At 40.3% G+C, this 22,937-nt stretch overlaps 1 protein-coding gene across 1 annotated transcript in view; it reads right to left on the reverse strand.

Moving 5' to 3' along the window:
• Positions 1-22,549, reverse strand: part of AOAH (acyloxyacyl hydrolase) — a 198,423-nt gene extending 175,874 nt beyond the window's left edge. Inside the window, exons 1-2 of the mRNA XM_018047156.1 lie at positions 22,439-22,549; positions 18,843-19,023 (exon numbers count right to left, since the gene is read on the reverse strand). Coding sequence (XP_017902645.1) covers positions 18,843-18,963 — 121 coding nt within the window. The 5' untranslated portion in view covers positions 18,964-19,023; positions 22,439-22,549. The remainder of the gene's footprint in view (positions 1-18,842; positions 19,024-22,438) is intronic.

The following is a 22,937-nucleotide window of genomic DNA, read 5'->3' on the forward strand; positions in this document are numbered from 1 at the left end:
GGTGTCTAGAAGGAACCTTGGATTAAATTAAGAATATATTTCTCAAGCTACCTTGATGTATGATAATGGTTAAGGCTCAGAATTGCTAGGCTAACACCCCTAGAAGGTCTGTCACCAGCCTAAATTACCAGGGAAGACCAAACTTTCTTTGTCCAAAGGGAGGGGACTCTCTTCTATACACAAGGGGTTGGTTGTTCAAAGATCAGTAATTCTGAGAAGAAACTGTTCAGCTTCACTGGGATAAGAGGAGTGGCATCTATTAGCAGATGCTGCTTTCCAAGGAGGCAAAAGAAGGACCACATCTAAAATAAAGAAGTTCCAGAAGTTCCAGCGTGGCTAGCCCAGCAACCAGCTCACTAATATCCATCTGCTCAAGAAGCTAGGGACCCAAGTTCACATGCAGTGTCATTAAAACCAAATTCCCACTAGGAGTCCTTGAGGGAAAGTGGCTGGTAACAGATGTGAATAGTACAACTGGGCTTCTCTAGACAGAAAGAAATCAAACCTCCCATAGAATGAGAGATTGCCAACAAAGAAGGAGAGACTTCCACCTTTCTAGACATTGCAACACCTGATCAGGCTTTGGCCTCCCTTGTTCTGTATCCTTTGGCAAAGCTGGGCTCACCAAGTCTGAGATACTTCAACCTTGATAACCACAGTCTTACTGCTCTGGGAGCATCTTCCTCTGGGGCATTCAACTTCAATTACCAAGGTGGATTAGGTGTGCTTCAACCTAATCTATGCATTGAGGGCTTTATTACATTGCAGTAAATTCAGTAGCTGATACTTATTAGCACTTTACAGTCTTAAAAACATTTTCATATATATTTTATTTTACCAATAACTTTTCAAGAAAGGGGGCTTCTCTGGTGACTCAGATGGTGAATCTGCCTGCAATGTGGGAGACTGGGGTTCAATCCCTGGGTTGGGAAGATCCCCTGGAGAAGGGAATGGCTACCCACTCCTGTATTCTTGCCTGGAGAATGCCATGGACAGAGGAGCCTGGTGGGGTACAGCCCATGGGATCACAAAAAGTCAGACACAACTGAGCAACTAACACTTTTTCAAAAGATGGATGCAATGCAATCTCATTTCAGAATATTTTTAAAATATACAGCAGTATTAAAAAGATATACATCACTTAAATCATCCAGAGATAAACAAGTTTCACTTTTAAACACAAAATATATATAATATATGTGCTTTTTTAACATTTATAATGCACTTTTCAATCTTGATTTGTGTCTCTGCTAATCATTTGTTAAGTTAGGTGGAGCTAAATACATTTTAATAACTGTAATTTAAAATAATTATAAGTAATTATATTGCAATATAATAAGAGGATACAGTGTGGTATAGTTGAAAAGGGAGAAGCTTTGAAATAAAAAATAAGCTTTTTTAAAAAACCACATTCAAATACTGGATTAGTCACTTAAAATGGTGTAACTTTGAACAAGTTACCTAACCTTCTGGAACTTCTTATTAAGAGTTGACAAAGAAGACATACAGATGGCTAACAAACACATGAAAAGATGCTCAACATCACTCATTATCAGAGAAATGCAAATCAAAACCACAGTGAGATACCATCTCACACCAGTCAGAATGGCTGCTATTAAAAAGTCTACAAACAATAAATGCTGGAGAGGGTGTGGGAAAAAGGGAACCCTCTTACACTGTTGGTGGGAATGCAAACTAGTACAGCCACTATGGAGAACAGTGTGGAGATTCCTTAAAAAACTGGAAATAGAATTGCCTTATGACCCAGCAATCCCACTGCTGGGCATACATACCGAGGAAACCAGAATTGAAAGAGACACGTGTACCCCAATGTTCATCGCAGCACTGTTTACAATAGCCAGGACATGGAAGCAACCTAGATGTCCATCAGCAGATGAATGGATAAGAAAGCTGTGGTACATATACACGATGGAGTATTACTTAGGTATTAAAAAGAACACATTTGAGTCAGTTCTAATGAGGTGGATGAAACTGGAGCCTATTATATAGAGTGAAGTAAGTCAGAAAGAAAAACATCAATACAGTATATTAACGCATATATACAGAGTTTAGAAAAATGGTAATGACACCCCAATATGCAAGACAGCAAAAGAGACACAGATATAAAGAACAGACTTTTGGACTCCATAGGAGAAGGTGAGGGTGGGATGATTGAAAGAAGAGTATTGAAACATGTAGATTACCATATGTGAAACAGATGACCAGTCCCAGTTCGATGCATGAGCCAGGGCGCTCCAAGCCAGTGAACTGGGCCAACCCAGAGGGCGGGATGGGGAGGCAGGTGGGGGGAGGTCTGGGACAAGGGGACACATGTACACCTGTGGCTGATCCACGTCAACGTATGGCAAAAACCACCTCAATATTGTGAAGTGATTAGCCTCTAAAAAAAAAAAAAAAAAAAAAGGGTTTACAGGTAGAGTGTAAGTTCCTTGTGGGCAGAATTGCGGTCTTCCTATTTCTAGCTTTGAGTACCTGGCTGGGAGGAAGGAGATAAGAGATGTTGGCTGACTCAAAGCAAACTGACTAGAGAGCCACCTGAGGGACCCTCCATAGAAAAGGGTTAGTGAATGCAACTGACTTTGTGTTCTAGCTCAGTCATCTCACGGATGACATTGCTTACCTTTGTTTCATGTCATTACAGGACATGGCTCCACTTCTCATCCTGCTGTGCAACAATCAGCACCCTCTCTTAAGTCAACCAGCAGATTCTATAGCAAACAGTCACAACACACAGCTCAGGATCAAAGAAGAAGGCAGTAGAGGTTGGGTTGAGCTCTTGCATAGCAGTCACTTCATAGGGTCTCATCAAGGAGCTGCGGCATTTGTCACCCAGAGTAGACTTGAAACACACAGGTACCTACCTGTTTGTTTTCATCCTTGGCATGGAAGGACAAATGCATAGAGAATTATGCTGCTTGAGACCAACCTGCTTCTTTGTCCTTACAGAGGTGAGGTTTTCTTTTACCTCAAGCAGTCCCAACAAGGGCTGATGACTTTCATGGCTCCTTAGCATTACTCACTCAAATAGGAAATCATTAGATAGTGCCACTTGGGAAGTCCTAAATAAAAAGGAATCCCCTCCTCCCCAAATTTAACTGTCTCTAAAGATTGAGTATATTTTGCCACTATCGCCACTCTGCCTAGTGACGAGTTGTTAGGATCAAAAGAACTCTGCAGAAAAGCAGGTAATGGGGCTTGAAATATGTAAACGCCCATGCTAGGCTCAGCTTTGATTTGAGTCCCACTCACTTGGACATCCCCGCCCATTTCCACCGAGCTCAACTCCCCTTGGGTTGTTAATTTAGGGTCTGCAGTGAGGTGTGTCCTGAATCCTTTAGTAACAAGAATAGAGAAATTGACTTTGCTATAGTTTCTAATAAGAGGTTTCACTGTCTTGACAGGCTAAAAAAATGTTTTCCCTTGGAGAAATGCATGAGCAGAGTAATTCTTCCCATTATAGACTATTCTCTGGCTGCTAATAAAAAGGCCTGGGTTTGATGAAGCAAGTTTGTCCAAGCTACTATTCATTTAAGAAGTGATGAGAGTGGGTGAGAACTACGTATTTTGCTCAGTGGTCACCATCTGAAATCTTCCATATGGTAAATCTCTTCTCACCTGGCAACTGAAAATAATGAGTATAATAGAAACAGACACCCCTGACATTGTAAGAAAAGAAGCAAATAGGCTAGAATAAAAACACCTGCCACAGGAATCTGCTTCTAGACACACATCTCAGGTAGACTGCAGACTGTACCATGGAATCTTTTTGAAATGAAACAGAACTCTTAAAACTCTAATTATAATCATATCTGTGCTGGCTGGAGATGCGGCCAACTGCAGAGAGAGGTCTGTTAGATTTCCCATTTGTCTGAAGCCTGCACTTCATCGAGAAGCCTTGAAAGCACCTGGCAGTTGTCAGAACCAGAGTCGGCGTGACTACACCTCCTTTTTGACCCTGAGTTGGGGCATAAATAATTCATTACATGGCTAGAATATTCTTTGCAGATTTCAAAGAGTTTTGCATACATTTTCATCTCATTTAAACTTCACAACAACTTGACTCATCACTGTAGAAATTATTGCTCTCATTGTACAGACCAGAAGTCAGAGGCTCAGAGAAGTTAGGTCCTTGCCAAGTATATAGCTAGTGAGCAAGGGAACTGAGACTGGAACCCAGTATGTAGTCTGAGTCCCTTCTGGATGCCAGGCACCATGCTGAGCTGTGAGTACACGCTGAGAACAAACTGATATGGTTCCTGCCCTCTCAGAGATTATACTCCATTAGGGAAAAGTGATCATAAACAAATAGGCATGCATGCACTTATAAATAATTTTAGGTCCAATGAAGAAAAGGAATAGGGTGAAGTAACAGAAGGCAATGAGAACGAAGATGGTATAAAACTTAGCTAGAGCTGATAGAGAGAAAAGGCTTCTCTGAAGAACACACACACACAAAGACTGATATAATAGAAAGGAGCAAACAGTTTGGTGGGCCAGGAAGGCTTTGTAGGCAGGAGAAGTTGATACCCACTTGATGGCAATGAGACTGGGAAAACCTGGCATTAGGAGATGAGGTGCAGACATAGGTAAAGGTCAGGACTGTGGGTTTTGTAGATGGCAAAAGAGGTAAGGATTCAACTTGAGAGGAATGGGGAGCTGTGAATAGGTTTTGAGGATAGGATTGTTTCCATTTGATCTGTGTCTTAAAAATATCATGCTGGCTGTCCTGAGGAGGAAGGTTTTTACAGGGCAAATATGGGGGCAGAGGGCTGAAGAAGGAGGCTATTTTGGGCCCGGGAAGAGATGATGGTTTATTGGATAGAGTAACGAGTGGGAGTGGAGGAAAATAGACAGATCTGGGATCTACTGTGGAAGTTGACCCAAGGGGATTTATTAATGAACTGATGAGAAATGTGAGGAAGGTAGAATCAAGGATGACTCTTTCATTTCTGGTTTGGGTACCAGAGAAGTGTAGAACACAGGTTTTAGAGTCACAGCCCACCTGGATTTTTGTCCTTGCATCCCTGTTGGACCAGCATGACATTTTCAAGTTCATTTCCCATATGGCCCATCTCCCCCAGCCTGGTGCCCCTCCGCAAATGCCTAAATTCTGTTCTCAGATTTTCCTAATAGGGTGGGAGCACAGGATATAGTTTTTTATATGCTGTAATTCTAACCAACAACCTTTATCCCCAGACTTTCTCACTTTGGTGAAAAGGAAATAAGAAAGAAAGGTAGGAAAACAATCACTTAAAATGATCCTACAGCCAGCCTTGTTTCCCTAAGATGTTATTTACCAAGCCAGATAGGGTAGCACACAGCCCAGCTGTGAATGCTACACTTTCACCTTTTTTGTCTGCTTTCTTCTCTCAGTCTGGACATGGATAGGGAGAGAGGGTAGGAGAGGAAAAGAGAGAGGAGGGGAGGACAGAGAAGGGAGAAGCCATGGCACAGTAGAGAGTAAAGAATTTGGGGCTCAGACAGACCTGGATTCAAATCTTGCTTCTATCACTTATGAGTTGTTATATTTGGTGGGATTGTTAACCTCTCTGAACCCAGATTTTTGGTACCCACAGAACAGAATAATAAAGCCCCCTTGTGTGATATACATTAAAAATGGTCACGGACATTTTACACTTTCTCCCATGAAGAGGTGATGTCTATTTTCCAGCCCTTTGAATCTGGCCTTGTGACCTTGCTTTGATCAGTAGAATGTAGAAGCGACAGCTTTTCAGATCCAACTCTAGACCCCAAGAGGCCTTGCATCTTCCATTTTTCCCATTTAGAATTTCACAGCCATGAGCTTGAGCTAGTCTGCTGGAGAGGCCACATGAAGGGAATGTCCAGTAATAGTCTGCCAACTACCAGGTTTGGGAATGTGTGTGTGTGTTAGTTGCTATGAGGCCATTCTAAATATCCAGCTCATCATTCCACCACCTACCAACTGAGTGCAGTAGCAGTAGTGAGCCTACCTAAGACCAGCTCAAGGGCCACTGAACAATGCCCAGTGTAAAAATGCCAACCCACAGGACTGCGAGCTAATAAATGATTACTGTCTAAGTGCACAGAGGCTTATAATTTGGTAAAGGCTATCTGAAAACCTGGCAAAAGTCTTGTGAGGATTAAGTGATACAACACGTAGAATGCACATGGTGCCTGGTGCACAGTAGATGTTTAAGGTTAGTTTTTACCCCACCTGCTGAGACCATCATAGGGTAAAGAACATATCTTCTATGACTCTTTTTTTTTTTAATAGAAGCAGTTCTATTTCCACTTTTTTAAGGAATCTCCACACTGTTCTCCATAGTCGCTGTACTAGTTTGCATTCCCACCAACAGTGTAAGAGGGTTCCCTTTTCTCCACACCCTCTCCAGCATTTATTGCTTGTAGACTTTTGGATCGCAGCCATTCTGACTGGTGTGAAATGGTACCTCATTGTGGCTTTGATTTGCATTTCTCTGATAATGAGTGATGTTGAGCATCTTTTCATGTGTTTGTTAGCCATCTGTATGTCTTCTTTGGAGAAATGTCTATTTAGTTCTTTGGCCCATTTTTTGATTGGGCCATTTATTTTTCTGGAATTGAGCTGCAGGAGTTGCTTGTATATTTTTGAGATTAGTTGTTTGTCAGTTGCTTCATTTGCTATTATTTTCTCCCATTCTGAAGGCTGTCTTTTCACCTTGCTTATAGTTTCCTTGGAGAATGGCATTGAAACATGTATAATATCATATAAGAAACAAATTGCCAGTCTAGGTTCGACGCAGGATACAGGATGCTTGGGGCTGGTGCACTGGGATGACCCAGAGAGATGGTATGGGGAGGGAGGTGGGAGGGGGGTTCAGAATTGGGAACTCGTGTACACCCGTGGCGGATTCATGTTGATGTATAGCAAAATCAATACAGTATTGTAAAGTAAAATAAAGTAAAATTAAAAAAAAAAATAAACTTTGTGGAAAGGGGGGAAAAATAGAAGCTCAGAAAACTATTTTTTAAAAAACATTTAATATCACTAATCTTTTTCCTTTTCTATGGTTGAATTTACTTTTATTATAGATATCTTGTATTTTCAATGTATTTGGGCAGATTAGGCTCTGTGTCCTAAACCGATCATCACCTGGAATATTATTTTTATGAGAAAATGCTCAGTGAGTTTCAAACTGCCATCTCTCCCCAAAACACTGGCAGTGAAAGAGGCACTTTATTGGACAATTACTGGTGAGAACAAAGCTAAGGGCATCCAAGTGGGGGCAGAGTCCAAGCAAAGCAGCAAGAGGAAATTAGCAGACTGTGCTGAGAAATACAGAATAGTGTGCTTGGCTAATTTAGAAATATATAAAAAACAATGATAAAGAAAAGACAGTGAGGACACTGGGAGTCAATCCATCCTGTTCTTATTCAACACACACTTACTAGCGTCCACTATGTGCTCAGAGGCTTGAGTATACAAAGAATAAGAAATCACACAACACTAGGAAATGCTGAAGATTAGAAAAATAATCTAGTTATTGCAACCTGCAAGTGTTTGGTGGAGGGACCTGTTAGTGCTTTGGGAACACACAGGAAGAAGAAACTAACACTGCCTTTGGTAAGTAGTGACATTTTCCTGGAGGAGGTGAGTGTTACAAGATGGGAGGACCTTGTTTGACAGCAAAAGGCAGGAAAGGACTTCAGGAAGAGAGTAGCAGTATTTCTAAATATATGAATGTGAGAATGAGAAGCGCTGGCCAAGACTAGAGCCCAGGCTTGATGGGAAAGGACGAGTAAGAAAGTTAGGAAGGAGACAGATCCTGATGAGGCTTGAAGGTCAGATTATGGACCACCAGCTTCATGCTCTAGAATATGCTGCTGCGGCTGCTAAGCCACTTCAGTCGTGTCCGACTCTGTGCAAACCCATCGACGGCAGCCCACCAGGCTCCTCTGTCCCTGGGATTCTCCAGGCAAGAATACTGGAGTGGGTTGCCATTTCCTTCTCCGCTAGAGTATAGATCAATGGTTTTCAAACATTTTGCTCTGAATCCCCAAAAGAAATTTGAAAAGCTATGTACCCTTCTACATTTTAGTGGATGTTAAAATATTATTAAGGGGTATAAGTTCCATTAGTTGCAAGGGGTACAATCCCAGGAAAATTGTAAATATTACAATAGAAAAATTACATTAATCTTCTGTATGTATCCAAAAGAATCTAAATATTATAATGACTTATACCTACTCTCATCTACTTTAAAAATATATGATCAAATTCATCTTTCACAGTGAAAAATTTCCATTGATAATTCCTTTCCTTGAACTCATATTTCAGTGAAAAGTCTACTTCACTGAATTTTCCTTCCACTAGAGTTTTATCCCAATATAATGTATTTTTATGCTTGAAGGTACTATTTCACACTAAAAATATGTATAAAATTTAAATAAAACCTTTACTTTCTTGTGAATGAAACACTGAAAGTATTTTTTAAATTCTTCTGGATCGAGTTTTCTTTATTAGTAAAATTAACTTATCTAAGCAATATGTATTGTCAATTTGATAAACAATTTCTAAATAATAACGGAAAAATTTTCTTGGAATTCCATCTTTTAATGAGATGGTTGGACTATTTCAATTAATACCTATATCTTTGAAAAATATTACTCATGTAAAGACACAAGGTTCATGTCAAGCATCATGTCTTTTTTTTTTAATTGAAGTTGATTACAATTTGTGTTAACTACTGCTGTACAGTAAAGTGATTCAGATATATATATAAGTATGTGTATACATTCTTTTCTGAATATATACTTCTCCATTATGGTTTGTCATAGAATATTGAATATAGCTCTCTATGCTATACAGTAGGACCTTGTTGTTTATCCATTCTATATATAAAAGGTTTCATCTGCTAACCCCAATGTTTTTATTTTTCATTTTTAAAGATGTAACAGCTGAGAAAACATGCTTACTTAAATAAGTAAAAGAGAATGAAAGGACTTCTGATATGGTGGTGTCATTCAATTCTTTATCTCTTCTGAGTTAAACGTCAAAAATCCGAAAGTGATCAATCACTGAAAATTATTAAGTCTCCCTTCAATTGTGTTGAAAGCAAAAAACTTGATAAAACTGAGTTACAAAAACATTTGCTGCCCAATCAATGGAGCCTTTCACTTTCTCAATTTCTGAGAAATACAAATTAAAAAGTTTTACTAAGACTTACCTTTTAATTCTACCTACTACAATTTCACTTAGAGAGACCTTGTTAAAAACTAATATGCTCAGAAACAATTGGCAAGTTGAAATATTGTTCTTTTCAATACACTCTTGCCTATACAACATTTGAGGTAAAATTCTTTATCTTATTGTATACCTCACAGACATTTTTGTAAAATGTTGGAGCTGCAGATATAGTACATTAAAGCTATGAAAAATGTCCTATGTATAAACCTAAATGGCAGATTTTATTATCAAAGAAATTAACCAATCAGATTTTCTTTCAGAAGAGTATAACTTTATTTTTTCATTTACTTTTATATTTGAATTTTAAGATAGAGGATAGGTGGATAGAAAAAGATGGATTAATGGGTGGGTGGATAGATGGACAGATGGATGAATAGAAAGAAGGGTAGACAAATAATGAGTAAATGGATAGATGGAAAAATAATCTTAGACTATGCCTAATCATTTTTATCCACAAACTTAATTGCTAACTTGAGAAGTTCTCACCTGCCAGCAACAGCTTACTACTGCCAAATTTCTCACATTTTGTTGAAAGAAAAAGGTGTTTACTTTTGCTTGTCTACTTAACAATCCAAATTTAGAAATTAAATAAAACAATAAAACAAGATCTAAACTCATTATAAATATAAACCTAGATGGTTTTGTGAGGAAATATACCTGAATATCAATAGTGATCATCTGAGTTTGGGGACTACAGTTTATTACATTCTTTAAAAATATCTGTATTTTCTAAAATCTCTATGGAAGTCATATATTCTTTTATAGCATAAAAAACCCAATAAATTGAATTTTATCAAACAATTTCTCATTGAATAAGCTTTTTAATAGTTGCTTTTTACTGCAATAAGTTTTAGGAAATTATGAAAATACCTTTGGTCTTTCACCTCTCTACTAGGTGTTTTCACAAACTATATCTCATTTACTCCTCACAGCAACCTCATGAGATTGGTACTTCCCATTTTACAGATGAGAAATATGAGACTCAGAGAGGTTAAGCAATATACCCGAGGCCTTTCAGACAAGCACTGATTCAACCACTCATGGGCTAGCTAGTGATTCCTACCCAGATCTACTGAAATTTGAAATTTATACACTGCTGAGTATCACACTGCATACATTAAAATTTTGGATTCTGAAAGTGAAAATTATCATTTGTGTTAACTAAAATAATAATCGCTATACTGATGTCTATATGACTTGTGAATATAGTTTCTTAATATTCTTTTCACTTTCTAATGATGTTTTCTGGAGAACAAAGTGTTTAATAAAGTACATCTTGTATTTTCTTTTTGAATAGTTCTTTTGATGTCATATCCAAGAGTCTTCACCCAGTCCAAAATCACAAAGATTTTTCTTCTGTACTTTTTCTGAAAGTTTTTAGTTTTAGTTTTCACCTTGAGGTCTAAGATCTATTTTGAGTTAATAATTATGCATGATTTGGAATAAGGAATCAGATAGTGTCAGCTCTCCAACTGGTTTCTTTGAAATTTTTGGCTATTCTGGCTTCTTGTCTTTTCTATACAAATTTTAGGATCAGCTTGACAATTTCTACAAAAAAAAAAAAAAAAGACATTAGGATTTTGAAGGAATTAATCTATTAGATCAATGTGGAGAGTATTGCCATCTTAACACTATTGAGTCTTCTGATCCATTAGCCTGAAGTATCTCTCCTTTTCTGTAAAGCACCTTTAATTTCTCTTTACAATGTTTTATAGTTTTCAGTGTAATTTCATTTCTTTTGTTAAATTTATTCCTATTTTTATCATATTATAAATGGAATTGTTTTCTTAATTTCAGTTCTTAAACATTTGCTGTTAATATAAATAAATATAATTAATTTTTATATTAATCTTGAATCTTACCACCTTGCTAAACTTGCTAATTCTAGTACTTTTATTGTAAATACCTTAGGATTCTATATATTCAGGAACATGTCTGAAGATATAGTTTTACTTATTTCTTTCCAATTTGCTTGCTTAAATTATTTTTCTTTCTTTATTAAGCTGAATAGAATCTTCAGAATAATGTTAAGTACAAATGGTGAGGTAGACATCTACCATGTTTCTGATTTTCAGAGAAAAGCATTCAGTCTTCCCTCATTAAAGATAACATTAGTAATAAGTTTTCATAGATGCTCTTTATTATGTTAAGGAAGTTCCTTTTTCTTTCATAACTTCTTGAGTGGTTTTAACATGGGTGAGTGATTGATTTTGTCAAATTATGTTTCAATTTCTATCAGGATGATAATGTAGTTATAGCTTCTATTCCACTAATCTGGTATATCCTAGTAATTGATTTTCAGATCTTAAAACAACCATGCATTCCTAGGATAAATGGCACTTGATTATGGGGTATCACCTAGTTGGATGCAGTTTTTTAAGGATTTTTGTGTCTATGTTCATGCAAGATGTTGGTCTCTTATTTCCTTTTCTTGTGATGTCCTTGTCTGGATTTGATATAATGTAAAAGATGGAATGATCTGGAAAGTATTCCTTCCTCTTATATTTTATGAAAAAAAGGGAATGAATTTAAATGGGTTGGTGAATACATTCAAAATTGCGGCTAAGTTGGCTTCACTTTTCTTAGGTTCTTTCAGGTCTTCCCAACACTTGTACAGCTTCCAAATCAATCAGGGATGTGTGGAGACCTTATCTTGGTCTTCTATGATGCTCACATTACTAGGGCTTCACTGTTAAATTTCTGGCTGATCTTCATTGTCTCACCTAGGGCCAAAACCTTAAGCTAGCAAACTGCATGTTCTCCTTGTTAATTCCCAACAGAGTCCATCACTTTTAGCCAACAAAGCCATCTTTGAATCCTGGCTGAATCAAGTCTGTCCCATTAGCAGTAGACCTGCTGGTTTTTGCAGACAGCTCCACGATAATGAAACTACTGTTCTCACTAACTAAGCTGAGGGCCAGAGTAGATGGAGCAGCCTCAGGCAAAAAGGTCAAAGTTTTACTGCTCTTCCTGAAGTGCAAGCAGTTTTTCAAGAATAAACATTCCTCAATTCATTGTGGTCTGATGGTTGATTTTCAGTGTCCCAAAATGGTTGCTTAAGACAGTCTTTCCAGTTTTATGCTTGACCTTTTGCACAGAGGGCTCACCAGCCCCTCATGCCATAATAATCAGAATTCCCTCTTGTACTTGTTTATATCTGAAAGAATCTGGGGCTTATGTTAAAGGGCAATATAATCTGTTTTAATTAACATTTGACATTTTTAAATTGTGGGAATCATACTTTTATAAAAAGGACTTTATCCAGGGAAAGATTCGGAAGATTTGTCCTCTTTGTTAACATTGAAGAACAATTAGTTTATGAGAGAAAGGGAATAATAGTGGAGTAATTTGTTTTTTTTTTTCAAATTCTGAGTGTGAAGGCTGGGAGAAAAAAGCTTGACCCTTATCAACCCCTTCCCCCTCAGAAACAAAACAAAACAAAACAAAACAAAAAACCCTCAATCACAGCATTCTCTTCATCTATTAATTTCCACTATATAGTCATGTCACGGAGAAGGCAATGGCACCCCACTCCAGTACTCTTGCCTGGAAAATCCCATGGATGGAGGAGCCTGGTAGATTGCAGTCCATGGGGTCAGGAAGAGTGAAACAGGACTGACCGACTTCACTTTCACTTTTCACTTTCATGCACTGGAGAAGGAAATGGCAACCCGCTCCAGTGTTCTTGCCTGGAGAATCCCAGGGACAGGAGAGCCTAGTGGGCTGCCGTCTATGGGGTTGCACAGAGTCGGACACGACTGAACAACTTAGCAGCAGCAGTCATGCCTATTTGGTGAATCACTTTGGGATTAAGTCACATACATTCTCTTTTGCAATACTCTTCAGCATTTAGTTTGGAGACTTTTCTTTTTTAATCATTTCTATGAGTGGTTGGCAGAATGATAAGATTAGTGAGGGCAGAACCTTAGAATGTGATTGGATATCACTTCTGGATTTATGTTATGTTCTGTGACAAGAGAGGGGCTTCCCATTTGGTGCTAGTGGTGAAGAACTTGCCTGCCAATGCAGGAGACATAAGAGACTTGGGCTTGATATCTGGGTTGGGAAGATTCCCAGGAGGAGGGCATGGCAACCCACTCCAGTATTCTTGCCTTGACAATTTCATAGACAGAGGAGCCTGGTAGGCTGCAGTCCATGGGGTCGCACCGAGTTGGACATGACTAAAGCGACTTAGCACACAGGATAAGAGAGATTTTGCATATGCAGTTAAGGACTTTAGTTAGTCTACTTTGAGTTAGTCAAGGTTATTGGACCGAACATAATCAGGTGAACCCTGTAAACATAGAGGATTTTCTTTTCCTCTGCTGCTGCTAAGTCGCTTCAATCGTGTCTGACTCTGTGTGACCCGATAGATGGGAGCCCACCAGGCTCCACCGTGCTGTTCTTAAAGAAATAGGTATGTTGTTAACTTCCTTTGTAAAGGAGTAGCCTCTAAGAGCTGAGAGTGATCCCAGCTGACAGCTTGTAAGTACATGGGAACTCAGTCCTGAAAATCCAAGAAACTAAATTCTGCCAACAACCAGTGAACTTGCAAGAGGACCTGAGTCTCAACTCACATTGCAACCCCAGCTGACATCTCAATTTCAGCCTTGTAAAATTCTGAGCAGAAAACCCAGTTATGTTATGTTCAGATTTCTCATGTGCAGAAATTGTGAGACAGTAAATTTACGTTGTCTTAAACTGAAGAATGTATGGCAATTTATTACACAGCAATAGAAAGCTAATAGACTATGAAATCTTTTTTTTTTCATAAGTGAATCTTTCAATAAGATAGCCAAGATTTGAGAATTTGTAGTTACACAGATAAAGACTGACAAGTAATTATTCAGTTTGCTCGGGCCTCTTTGCTTCATATTAGGTTTAATTTTAGGCCTTCTATAGCATATTTTCTGTTGTTTTTTACTGATTTCCCAAAGAGTACATAATCACAACTCCTTTGGGTACTTACTATGTGCTGAGCACAGTTGTAAGTCCTTCATGTGTATTTACTCCATGTCACCCTGGCTTCCCAGGTGGCTCAGTGGTTAAAAAAAAAAGAAAAGAAAAACGAAACCCTGTCTGCCAATGCAGGAGATGTAAGATACCAGGGTTCGATTCCTGGGTCAAGAAGATCCCCTAGAGGAGGAAATGGCACCCCATTCCAGTATTCTTGCCTGGACAATCCTATGGACAGGAGCCTGGCAGGCTACAGTTCCATGGGGTGGCAAAGAGTCGGACACAATGGAGGTATGAATATATACCTAAGCCTCCATACCATCCTAGGATGCAGGTCCCATGTAATCTCATCTTATAGACAGGGGACACGAGGTACAGAGGGTGAAGCTGTGCCCTTATGTCACATATGTACAGAGAGGCAGAGTTAGGACTCAAATCCAGACAGTCTGAGCCCAGAATCCAGGCTCTCTTAGTAAGACCACCATGTCTTACTATCGTTTTTGCAAGCTCATCTAGAAAATGTGGAATATTCAGAAAGTGCTGAAAAGAAATTACAAATCATTTGTAACCTCATTACTCACAGATAACCACACAACCACAATTAGCATTTCGCTGTTCATCCTATCTGGAACAACAGCTATATAAACAGAGAGGTGGGTACATTATAACTTCTGGGGGATTTCACTCCACTTAATGTTTTGCAACATTTTTTTTTCCTCTTTCTCATAGTATATTTAAACTATGATCTAGTTTACTGTGTCTTCCTTTCCCTCCAAAATAGAATTTATTCACTTTCTTCTTGAGGAAAAGCATACTGTCTACTGTTTTTCAATTTTGCACACTTTGGGATCTTTCCCCAGAATTGTGCCCCTCTCTCTAGAATGTCTTTGTGGGTCTTCTCTGCAGGGGTATGACCCCAGAACAAGCCAGAAAAACAAAAGGCAGATGTGAGCTTAGTGAAAAATTGAGGTGATCAGAAACCTACCATCTGCACCAAGGTTGGGGTTAAATTCTATGATAATCTAAAAAAAAGTAGAAGATTTAGGAGAGGGGAAATGGGAAAGTGAGGGACAAAGTGCAGAGGGTTGCATGAAGCTGCAGCTGGGAACCAGAGGGCATATGGCTACACCTGGAGCCTCAGCAGGGCCTGAGGGTGAAGATGAGCAGGCATCAGCAGGGAGTGACTGTGGACGGCCAATACCAGCCAAAGAACTGCACCAGCCATGACCCTTCCATGTGGGAGCTCTGAGGGCCAGGGCCTGTAAGAGTCAGGGGGACACACAGTCTCTCCCCAAGAACTAGAGCAGCCCTCAGAGAGGGCAGAAGGAAAAGAGCCCTGAATTATCCAGAGAGACTAAATCTAAACCCACGAGTGGAAAGATGAAATGTTTTCTGTCCTCAGCAGCGACTGTGATGGTTTATGAACAAGTGTTCAGATACAGAAAAATAGAGAAAATAAAATTTCTGTCCATGTAGATTGTTATCATAGATTTTCAACCTTCTCTGCTGGCTCTGTCTGGATCTTTCCTACTTTTGTCAGTGACATTGTTACTTTACCATTCCTGCTGGCTGAACGCTTAGGATCACTTCCTGTTTATCATTCAAACATAAAGTCATCCCTGACCATTATATGTGTAATGTGGGGGTTGGGAGAGGAGGTTTTAACTTACTCCCAAGGCATTTTGTATATTTAACCAAACATTAATGATGGAAAAAAGTTTTTTTTTTTTTTTAAACTCTTTGAAAAGCTTCCTGAGCACTAAATAGGGCTTAAACAAAAACAAAAAACAAAAACAACCTCAAAAGTCAATGAATACATTTAAATGTCAGTGACTTCGAAATGTAAGGATTATTTTGCCCCTAAATCACCCATGTAAAGAAAACAATGTTTTGCAAAAATGAACATGACTTAATATTGATTTCATAACATTTGAAAAGCACCAGAAAGAGGTCCTGCCCATTCCAGCACAGTAGAATCAGAGTTTGCTTGGTGATCAAACGAAATGTATAGTTCAGTGCAAAGAAATTATGGTAAAACTTGGGAAAGAGGCCATTAGGGTTTTGCATGGCTTAGTTCTGATTTTGGAATATGTTCAAGGCCACGGCCTCCAGATCTGCTGGTTGGTTCCCACTGCAAAGCTCGTCCTGGCATAGGCGCTGTGGTTGTTTGCTGATGTTGGGGATGTTGGCTCAGTCACTCAGTGACTTCTACAGTGGCTTCTTGTGGAGCATCTCTCCAGTCATGACAGCCCCCACTTCCATGAGCATTGCCACCTCCCTCCACGAAACTGGCAGCCACATCTGCACTGTGAGCTCTCTTCACTCCCACCTGCCTCTTATTCACTGACCTAAAGACTTAGCCCAGATTCTCCCTTCCAGGAAGTTAGATTGACAGCCAGAAGGATAATCCCTCTCTGTGTGGGCTGACCTCTTATGTGGAAACTCTGGATTATGGGAGCCAATGAGTTGGATGGTACGTAGTCTTGCTTTTTCATCTGAAAGTTGTTGAGATTAGCAGAAGTCCAACTGGCAACTCCTCCTTTATTCCCACCCTCTCCAAGAGGCTCTCCCTCTTACCACCAGCTGGGAGTGGAGTGAGCTTACTTTGCTGCTTCCCAGGACACTTCCACATTTGGCCAGTGACTAAGGGCATCCCCAGGTCCCCTTTCAGGAGATACCTCCCACCACCACAACTGCTGAAGGCTCACACTTGACCCACAAAATTGTGGTATGACAAAATGGTTATTTTAAAATTTGTTTTGCAGTAATATATAATCAAAACAACCACATCCTAGGATCCCCTCAACACCTCTTGCTAACTCTCTATGCCTCATTGGGAATGGAGAAGGAAAGGAAATGAGTGTATTCTGTCTACTTTATGGAAGTGGAAGACCAAGTATCTCAGTTCAACCATCCTAGAAATAAAACTGATTTCACTTAAGCCTTTCTCAAGAGCATTTCTGTTTTATAACCTTGAGGTATTTGTTTTGAGAAAATAGATGGTGGTAAATAATTATTGGATGGAACCAAATATTGAGTGGGACAACCTCCTAGGCATGTTTCCAATGGGGCCACAGATCTCTGCTTCGAGGCCTGTGGAGAATAGACTCTCATGGAATCTGGGCCTTAAGGTTTTAATTTAAAAGAAGACTTTGAGACCAGGGATGTGTTCTTTACCGTATATAATGACCGGAAATCATGATTTTTTTTCAGGAAATAGGACTGAATCAGATATTTTCTCTACAGTCTCCAGAAATAATTCATCCAAACTTTTCATTTGTAAGAGATGGCCACTATACTTATCCCTCGAGTTCTTTTCCTGGCTTCTTAAGCCAGGATTTAATTTTGGGATCTGCTCATTGAATAATTACTACTCAGACTTTGGCTCCAGGGACTGACCCTGTGAAAGCCTGTTGGGAATCTCCAGGTGTGATGTGAATATCAAAGGTCTTACCCTACTTTTACTCCTCTCCAAAACAATAACAACAACAACAAACAAACAAAGAAAAATACCAAACAACAACTTGGAAATAAAATACCTCAATAAAAGTTAAGTGAAAGAGCCATATCTCAGTCAGTGTTCAATGTTTTCAGGTGACTGTTTATTGCCAACTCTGGACTCACTGACAGAAAGAACAAAACTAAGATTGCTGAATCCTTACTGTGTGCAAACACCATACATTTACATGTATGATCTCAATTCTCACAGCATCCCCATGAAGTGGGTAACACAGAGGAATGGAAGTGTTAAATAAGTTGCTCAAAGTTTCAGATTGTACAGGATGGAGCAAGAGGAGGAGGGGGTGGCGGCAGTTCAAAGGTCAAAGTCTACCTTCTTTCTGATATGTAATGCTGCCTGTTGTCCTGAAAGGCAGCTGAGAATTTCAGGCTCTTATAGTTGCCATCCAGGGGGAAAAGATTTCAATCACCAATGAGGTGGGTCACTTTTAATTCAAGCTAGCAACTATATAGCACACTTCTATACACACATATTTGCATACAGAGTGAATGCTTACCTTAAGACTCAAAATTTTTCTCTGCTAGTGAGGTTATTGATACGTTAACTGGATTCTTTTGGCCATGGACGCCATTAAATAGGTGGTTTCCTATGAAAGCCAAAAATTTGACCCTATGATGTTCACATTAAAAATACACAGAATAGGACTTCCCTGGTGGTTCAGTGGTTAAGAATCCGCCTGTTAAGGCGGGGGACATGGATGTGATACCTGGTTCAGGAAGATTCCACATGTCTCATGGCGACTAAGCAAGCACTCCTCAACTACTGAACCTGAGGAGCCAATGCTCTGCAACAAGGGAAGCCACCGCAATGAGAAGCCAGAACATCACAACTACAGAGTAGCCCCCACTGACTGCAACTGGAGAAAGTCTGAGCACAGCAATGAAGACCCAGTGCAGCCAAAGATAAATAAATAAAGTTATATATTGAAAAAGAAGTAAATAAGAAGTAAAAACAGTTGCTGCTAAGTAGCTTCAGTCGTGTCCGACTCTGTGCAACCCCAGAGACGGCAGCCCACCAGGCTCCCCCGTCCCTGGGATTCTCCAGGCAAGAACACTGGAGTGGGTTTCCTTCTCCAAAGGGAAAAAAAAAAAAAAGTTGAGTTTGTTTTTTAAAAAGATGCACAGAATAATTACTTACCTATGCAGGCACTGGAGTGTCTGGTGTCAGACCAGTTGCCATAGCCTGAAGAGGCCAGGGTGTGAAGGGTCAGGAGAAAAAGCAGAGGAAGAGCCATAAGGATTTTCCGATGAGACTTCATCTCGGAGCTATTATATCAGGAGACTTCAGGCTGGCAACAGAAGCTGCAGGCTGAGGGATGCTGGATTTGAGGCCCAAGAACGGATTAGTCTCTCTCCAATTCTCTTCTGTCCTCTAACACACACACACCACACTCACATGCACACTTTTCACTACGCAGAACCCAGAGAGGAAGCCACACGGCTTGGGTCTGGGAAGAGCTGGAGGAGCCCCTGGTGCACAATTCTTCTAAGCTGCAAACTGAAGGAAAAACTGCCGCAGGTTGCAGCTGAGGCAGCCAAAAGTGCTTTTGCACTTGCTGGCTGAAGTCAGTGGCGGTGAACCCTAGGAACCTTGAAGCCTCCCAGAATCATCCTGTGGCCTGGTTAGGCAGCTCTTCCTCTTTCTTTCTTGCAAAACAAAGCTAAACTAAAAGTAAAACTGAAGAAGAAAACCTCAACCACAAACACACAGCACTTTAGCAATTTGATAGCAGTGTTAAGACTGTAGAAATTACCATCTGTTATATTCAGAAGTTATATTGTTTTGCTTTAAACTGTTTTATATGGTGAGATTGGGCTCCTTTGGTGGTTAAAGGATGTTCTGGTCAAGTAGTCACTTTCCTTTGGAGATGTTGGATTATTCCTTCAAGGCTCAAGTTTTCCCAGGGCCTTTCATTGGTGTTCAGAAAATGAACAATGAGATAGTCATGGGGCACTTGGCACTGGTGGATTTCAATCTAATTTTAAAAAAATGAGCTGAAATTAATCAATTCATTTTTGCTTGTGTATGATACATCTCTTTTCTGAAGAATTTCAAAGTATGTTCAGATCCCTCACCTGAGAATGATTCATTCATTTTTGAGAGACTGGTTTTCTACTTTAAAGATGAGAACTGAATGCTATTTTTATGAGACAAAAAAACCACCTAACTGAAAACTCAACCAGACTGTAGATAAAGACATATAATCTAAATGCTTTGTTCTAAAATAGGATAGAGCAAAGTCACAAGCTGTTTCTTATCCAATAAGATAAGAAGACTGGGGCAAAGGGCCACAATCTGATGGGCCTAGGGATCAAGCAATTAACATTCTCCTTGTTTAGGCTCTGAAGAAAGCTTGTTATAAACCTTATAAAATATTCTAAAAGCTATCAAGGGACTTCCCTGGCGGTCCAGTGGCTGAGATTCCACAATCCCAGGGCAGGGGGCCAGGGTTCTATCCTTGGTCAGGGAATTAGATCCCATATGTTGCAACTGGGATTCTGCATGCAGTGACTAAGACCGGGAGCAGCCAAATACATAAAAATATTAAAAATTATTTAATTGTTTTAACTATTTAATTAAATATAATATTTCTAGTAACATTTACTAGAAATCAAAATTGGTAAAGATTTCTTCTCCTCCTCCCCCTGCTTTTACTTAAGGAGTAACATTTTAAGTAGCAGGTAGAATTTTAGAGTTGTATTCTTTCTAGGATGTAGGAGATACCAATTTTTATGGTTTGAAGATTCCTTGTGTAAGCATCAGTTTAACAAATGCCAATTTGTCAAATCTCTGAATCTGTGACAAACACCAGAGTATTTCCCTCCTTAAGTCCCCAGCACTGGCTGGGTCAATGACTACCGAAAATGTCTTGCTCATCATGGGCCCTTGACTTCCTTTGAGGCTGATCTGCTGGTTTGCAAGTTCCCTGACCCTGTGGCCAAGGGAAGCTCTAGAGGTCACCAGGACCACCAGACCTGTCAGGACCTAGGGAAATTCTAGAGAATTCCTGAGGAGGCAGAATCATAGAGTTATTACTAGTACTGCCTGCAAAGACAAAAAGATACTTGTTCAGCTATCCTGTCTGATGTTCATTTCTAGGTCAAGTATTAGACCAGAGGTGGAAACTTTCTAAACTTTGGTTTCCTCATTCATGTTGGGATAATAATATTTCTCAGGATTCCAGGAAGGACTAAAATAGACAATGGATTCACGCTATAAAGCAGTGTGCCCTGCAAGAAGTGTTTGGTAAAACAAAGCTTTGGTTACTGCTATCCCAGCAGGAGTATGAGGAAATCTGCACCCGAGGCCAGATTTCAAGAGAATTATTGTAAGACATTCACAGTAGTTGCAGGCCAAGAAAGAAAATGATACTGCCTGCATTTATTAAAGGCTGCACTTATTGAACACTGTCTGTGTGCAGGACAGCCCTCCAGGAACACAGAGGGTAGTTTGCTAACAATAGGTGGGTGAGGAATCTTTGCATAGGTTCAGAAAGAGCCACTGGCACAGGCTCTGGGCCTGCTGCGGCTTATCTGGTAATTCAGCAGGAAAGAATCTGCCTACAATGCAGGAGACACAGGTTTGATCCCTGGGTTGGGAAGATCCCCTGGACGAGGAAATGGCAACCAGTTCCAGTATTCTTGCCTGCAAAATCCCATGGGCAGAGGAGCCTGGAGTGCCACAGTCCATGGGGTTGCAAAGAGTTGGACACTACTTAGTGACTAAACAACAACAATAACAAACTGGACCTCTTGAGGGTCTCCTAGTTTAGGTATATAGTTGTGAGCCAGACTGGGCCACCTCAGGGTGAGGGAAATTTCTGTGTTAAGACAGTGGGCAAGTTTTAGACCCATGGTCATGTGTGCACAAACTCAGGTAGTTTCACCCACAAGCACTCCTGGAATCGTGGTCCTGAGGCAGACTGGATGCTTCGGCTTCAGGCAGGGCGGGCTATACTGGGAATCCTGGGCTTAGTTGTGCAGCGTGGAGACAGTCCTTTGCCATTTCCAGGGCTGAAATTCCTCAGCTGTAGCGGAATGTCAGCATATAGTCGGTTTCCCCTAAATAGAGGTGATTTTCATGCTTGAAGGGTGAATTCTTAGTTGGCAGGGTCAAAAGAGGGACACAGAAATCAGGAAATGACTTGCTCATTGATCTTGAAGGGAGTGCATGTGCCCATACACCGCTAAACAAACCCTGCCTCCAGCTGCCCAGGTGGAGGTGGAAGTTGGGGTGGAGGCGGTGGGCCCTACCGTTTGCACAGACTCTCTCAGACTGCCTGGTCTCCTCTCCCCTGGCTGTCTCACTGGGCCCTGAGAGCACGTGGCCTAGCATCTCTGCACAACTTGCTGAAAGGCCCTGGACCTATGGCGTTGTTTCTCACAAAAAAACCCTTGTTGGACCCTGTATAACATCCCCTGAGGACCCCCTGCTGTCAGAGGCCCCAATTCTGATTTTCTCAAAATCTTTTTTTTTAGAAAATGAGATTTCTTCCTTGAAGCACTTTGTTACTTACTTCACCAGAAGAGTTTGGATTCGAATCACAGTCTGTCCTGCTGGCAGAAGGCTGAGGATTTATAAATTCTTGAATGTAACACCAGTGGTTTGCTGTGGCTTGTTCTATTTGAATATGCTTCCTGATTAGTTTTCAAACAGAACTGGCCTCAATCACCTCATTCACAGCAAGTTCCTTAATCAGAAAAACAAAAACAAAAGCCCAAAACAAAACTGACCTGGGTGACAGGAGATACTGTAAAATCTGGTGCTCTCTCAAAAGCGCCTCTTCTCTTTGACTTTCTCCTCTTCTCGATGCCAAGGATCCGTCTCCATGCTTCTGGCTTCCCAGGATTCTCTGCGGTGACCCTCTGTTCAAACCAAGCCCAGATCCTTTGCTGGCCCCTCCTCCGCAGTCAGAGTTTATTTATTCTACCTTCATTCAGTCTCTTCTGTTCCCTGCTACGGAAATCCTAAATTAATCCATGACAAGGGTGCATGCCAGCTGATTAAAAGCATTCGGGGCGGGGAGTGGGGGGTGGGGGGGGCGTGGTTCCCTGGTGACTCAGTGGTAAAGAATCCACCCATCAATGCGGGAGACATTCCTGATCCAGAACGATCCCGCATGTGCAGAGAAACTAAGCCCGTGTGCCACAACTATTGAGCCTGTGTTCAAGAGCCCAGGAGTTGCAACTACTAAAGTCCACGTGCCCTAAAGCCTGTGCTCCTCACCAAGAA

Source organism: Capra hircus, chromosome 4, assembly GCF_001704415.2.
Source record: "Capra hircus breed San Clemente chromosome 4, ASM170441v1, whole genome shotgun sequence".
Lineage (NCBI taxonomy): Eukaryota > Metazoa > Chordata > Mammalia > Artiodactyla > Bovidae > Capra > Capra hircus.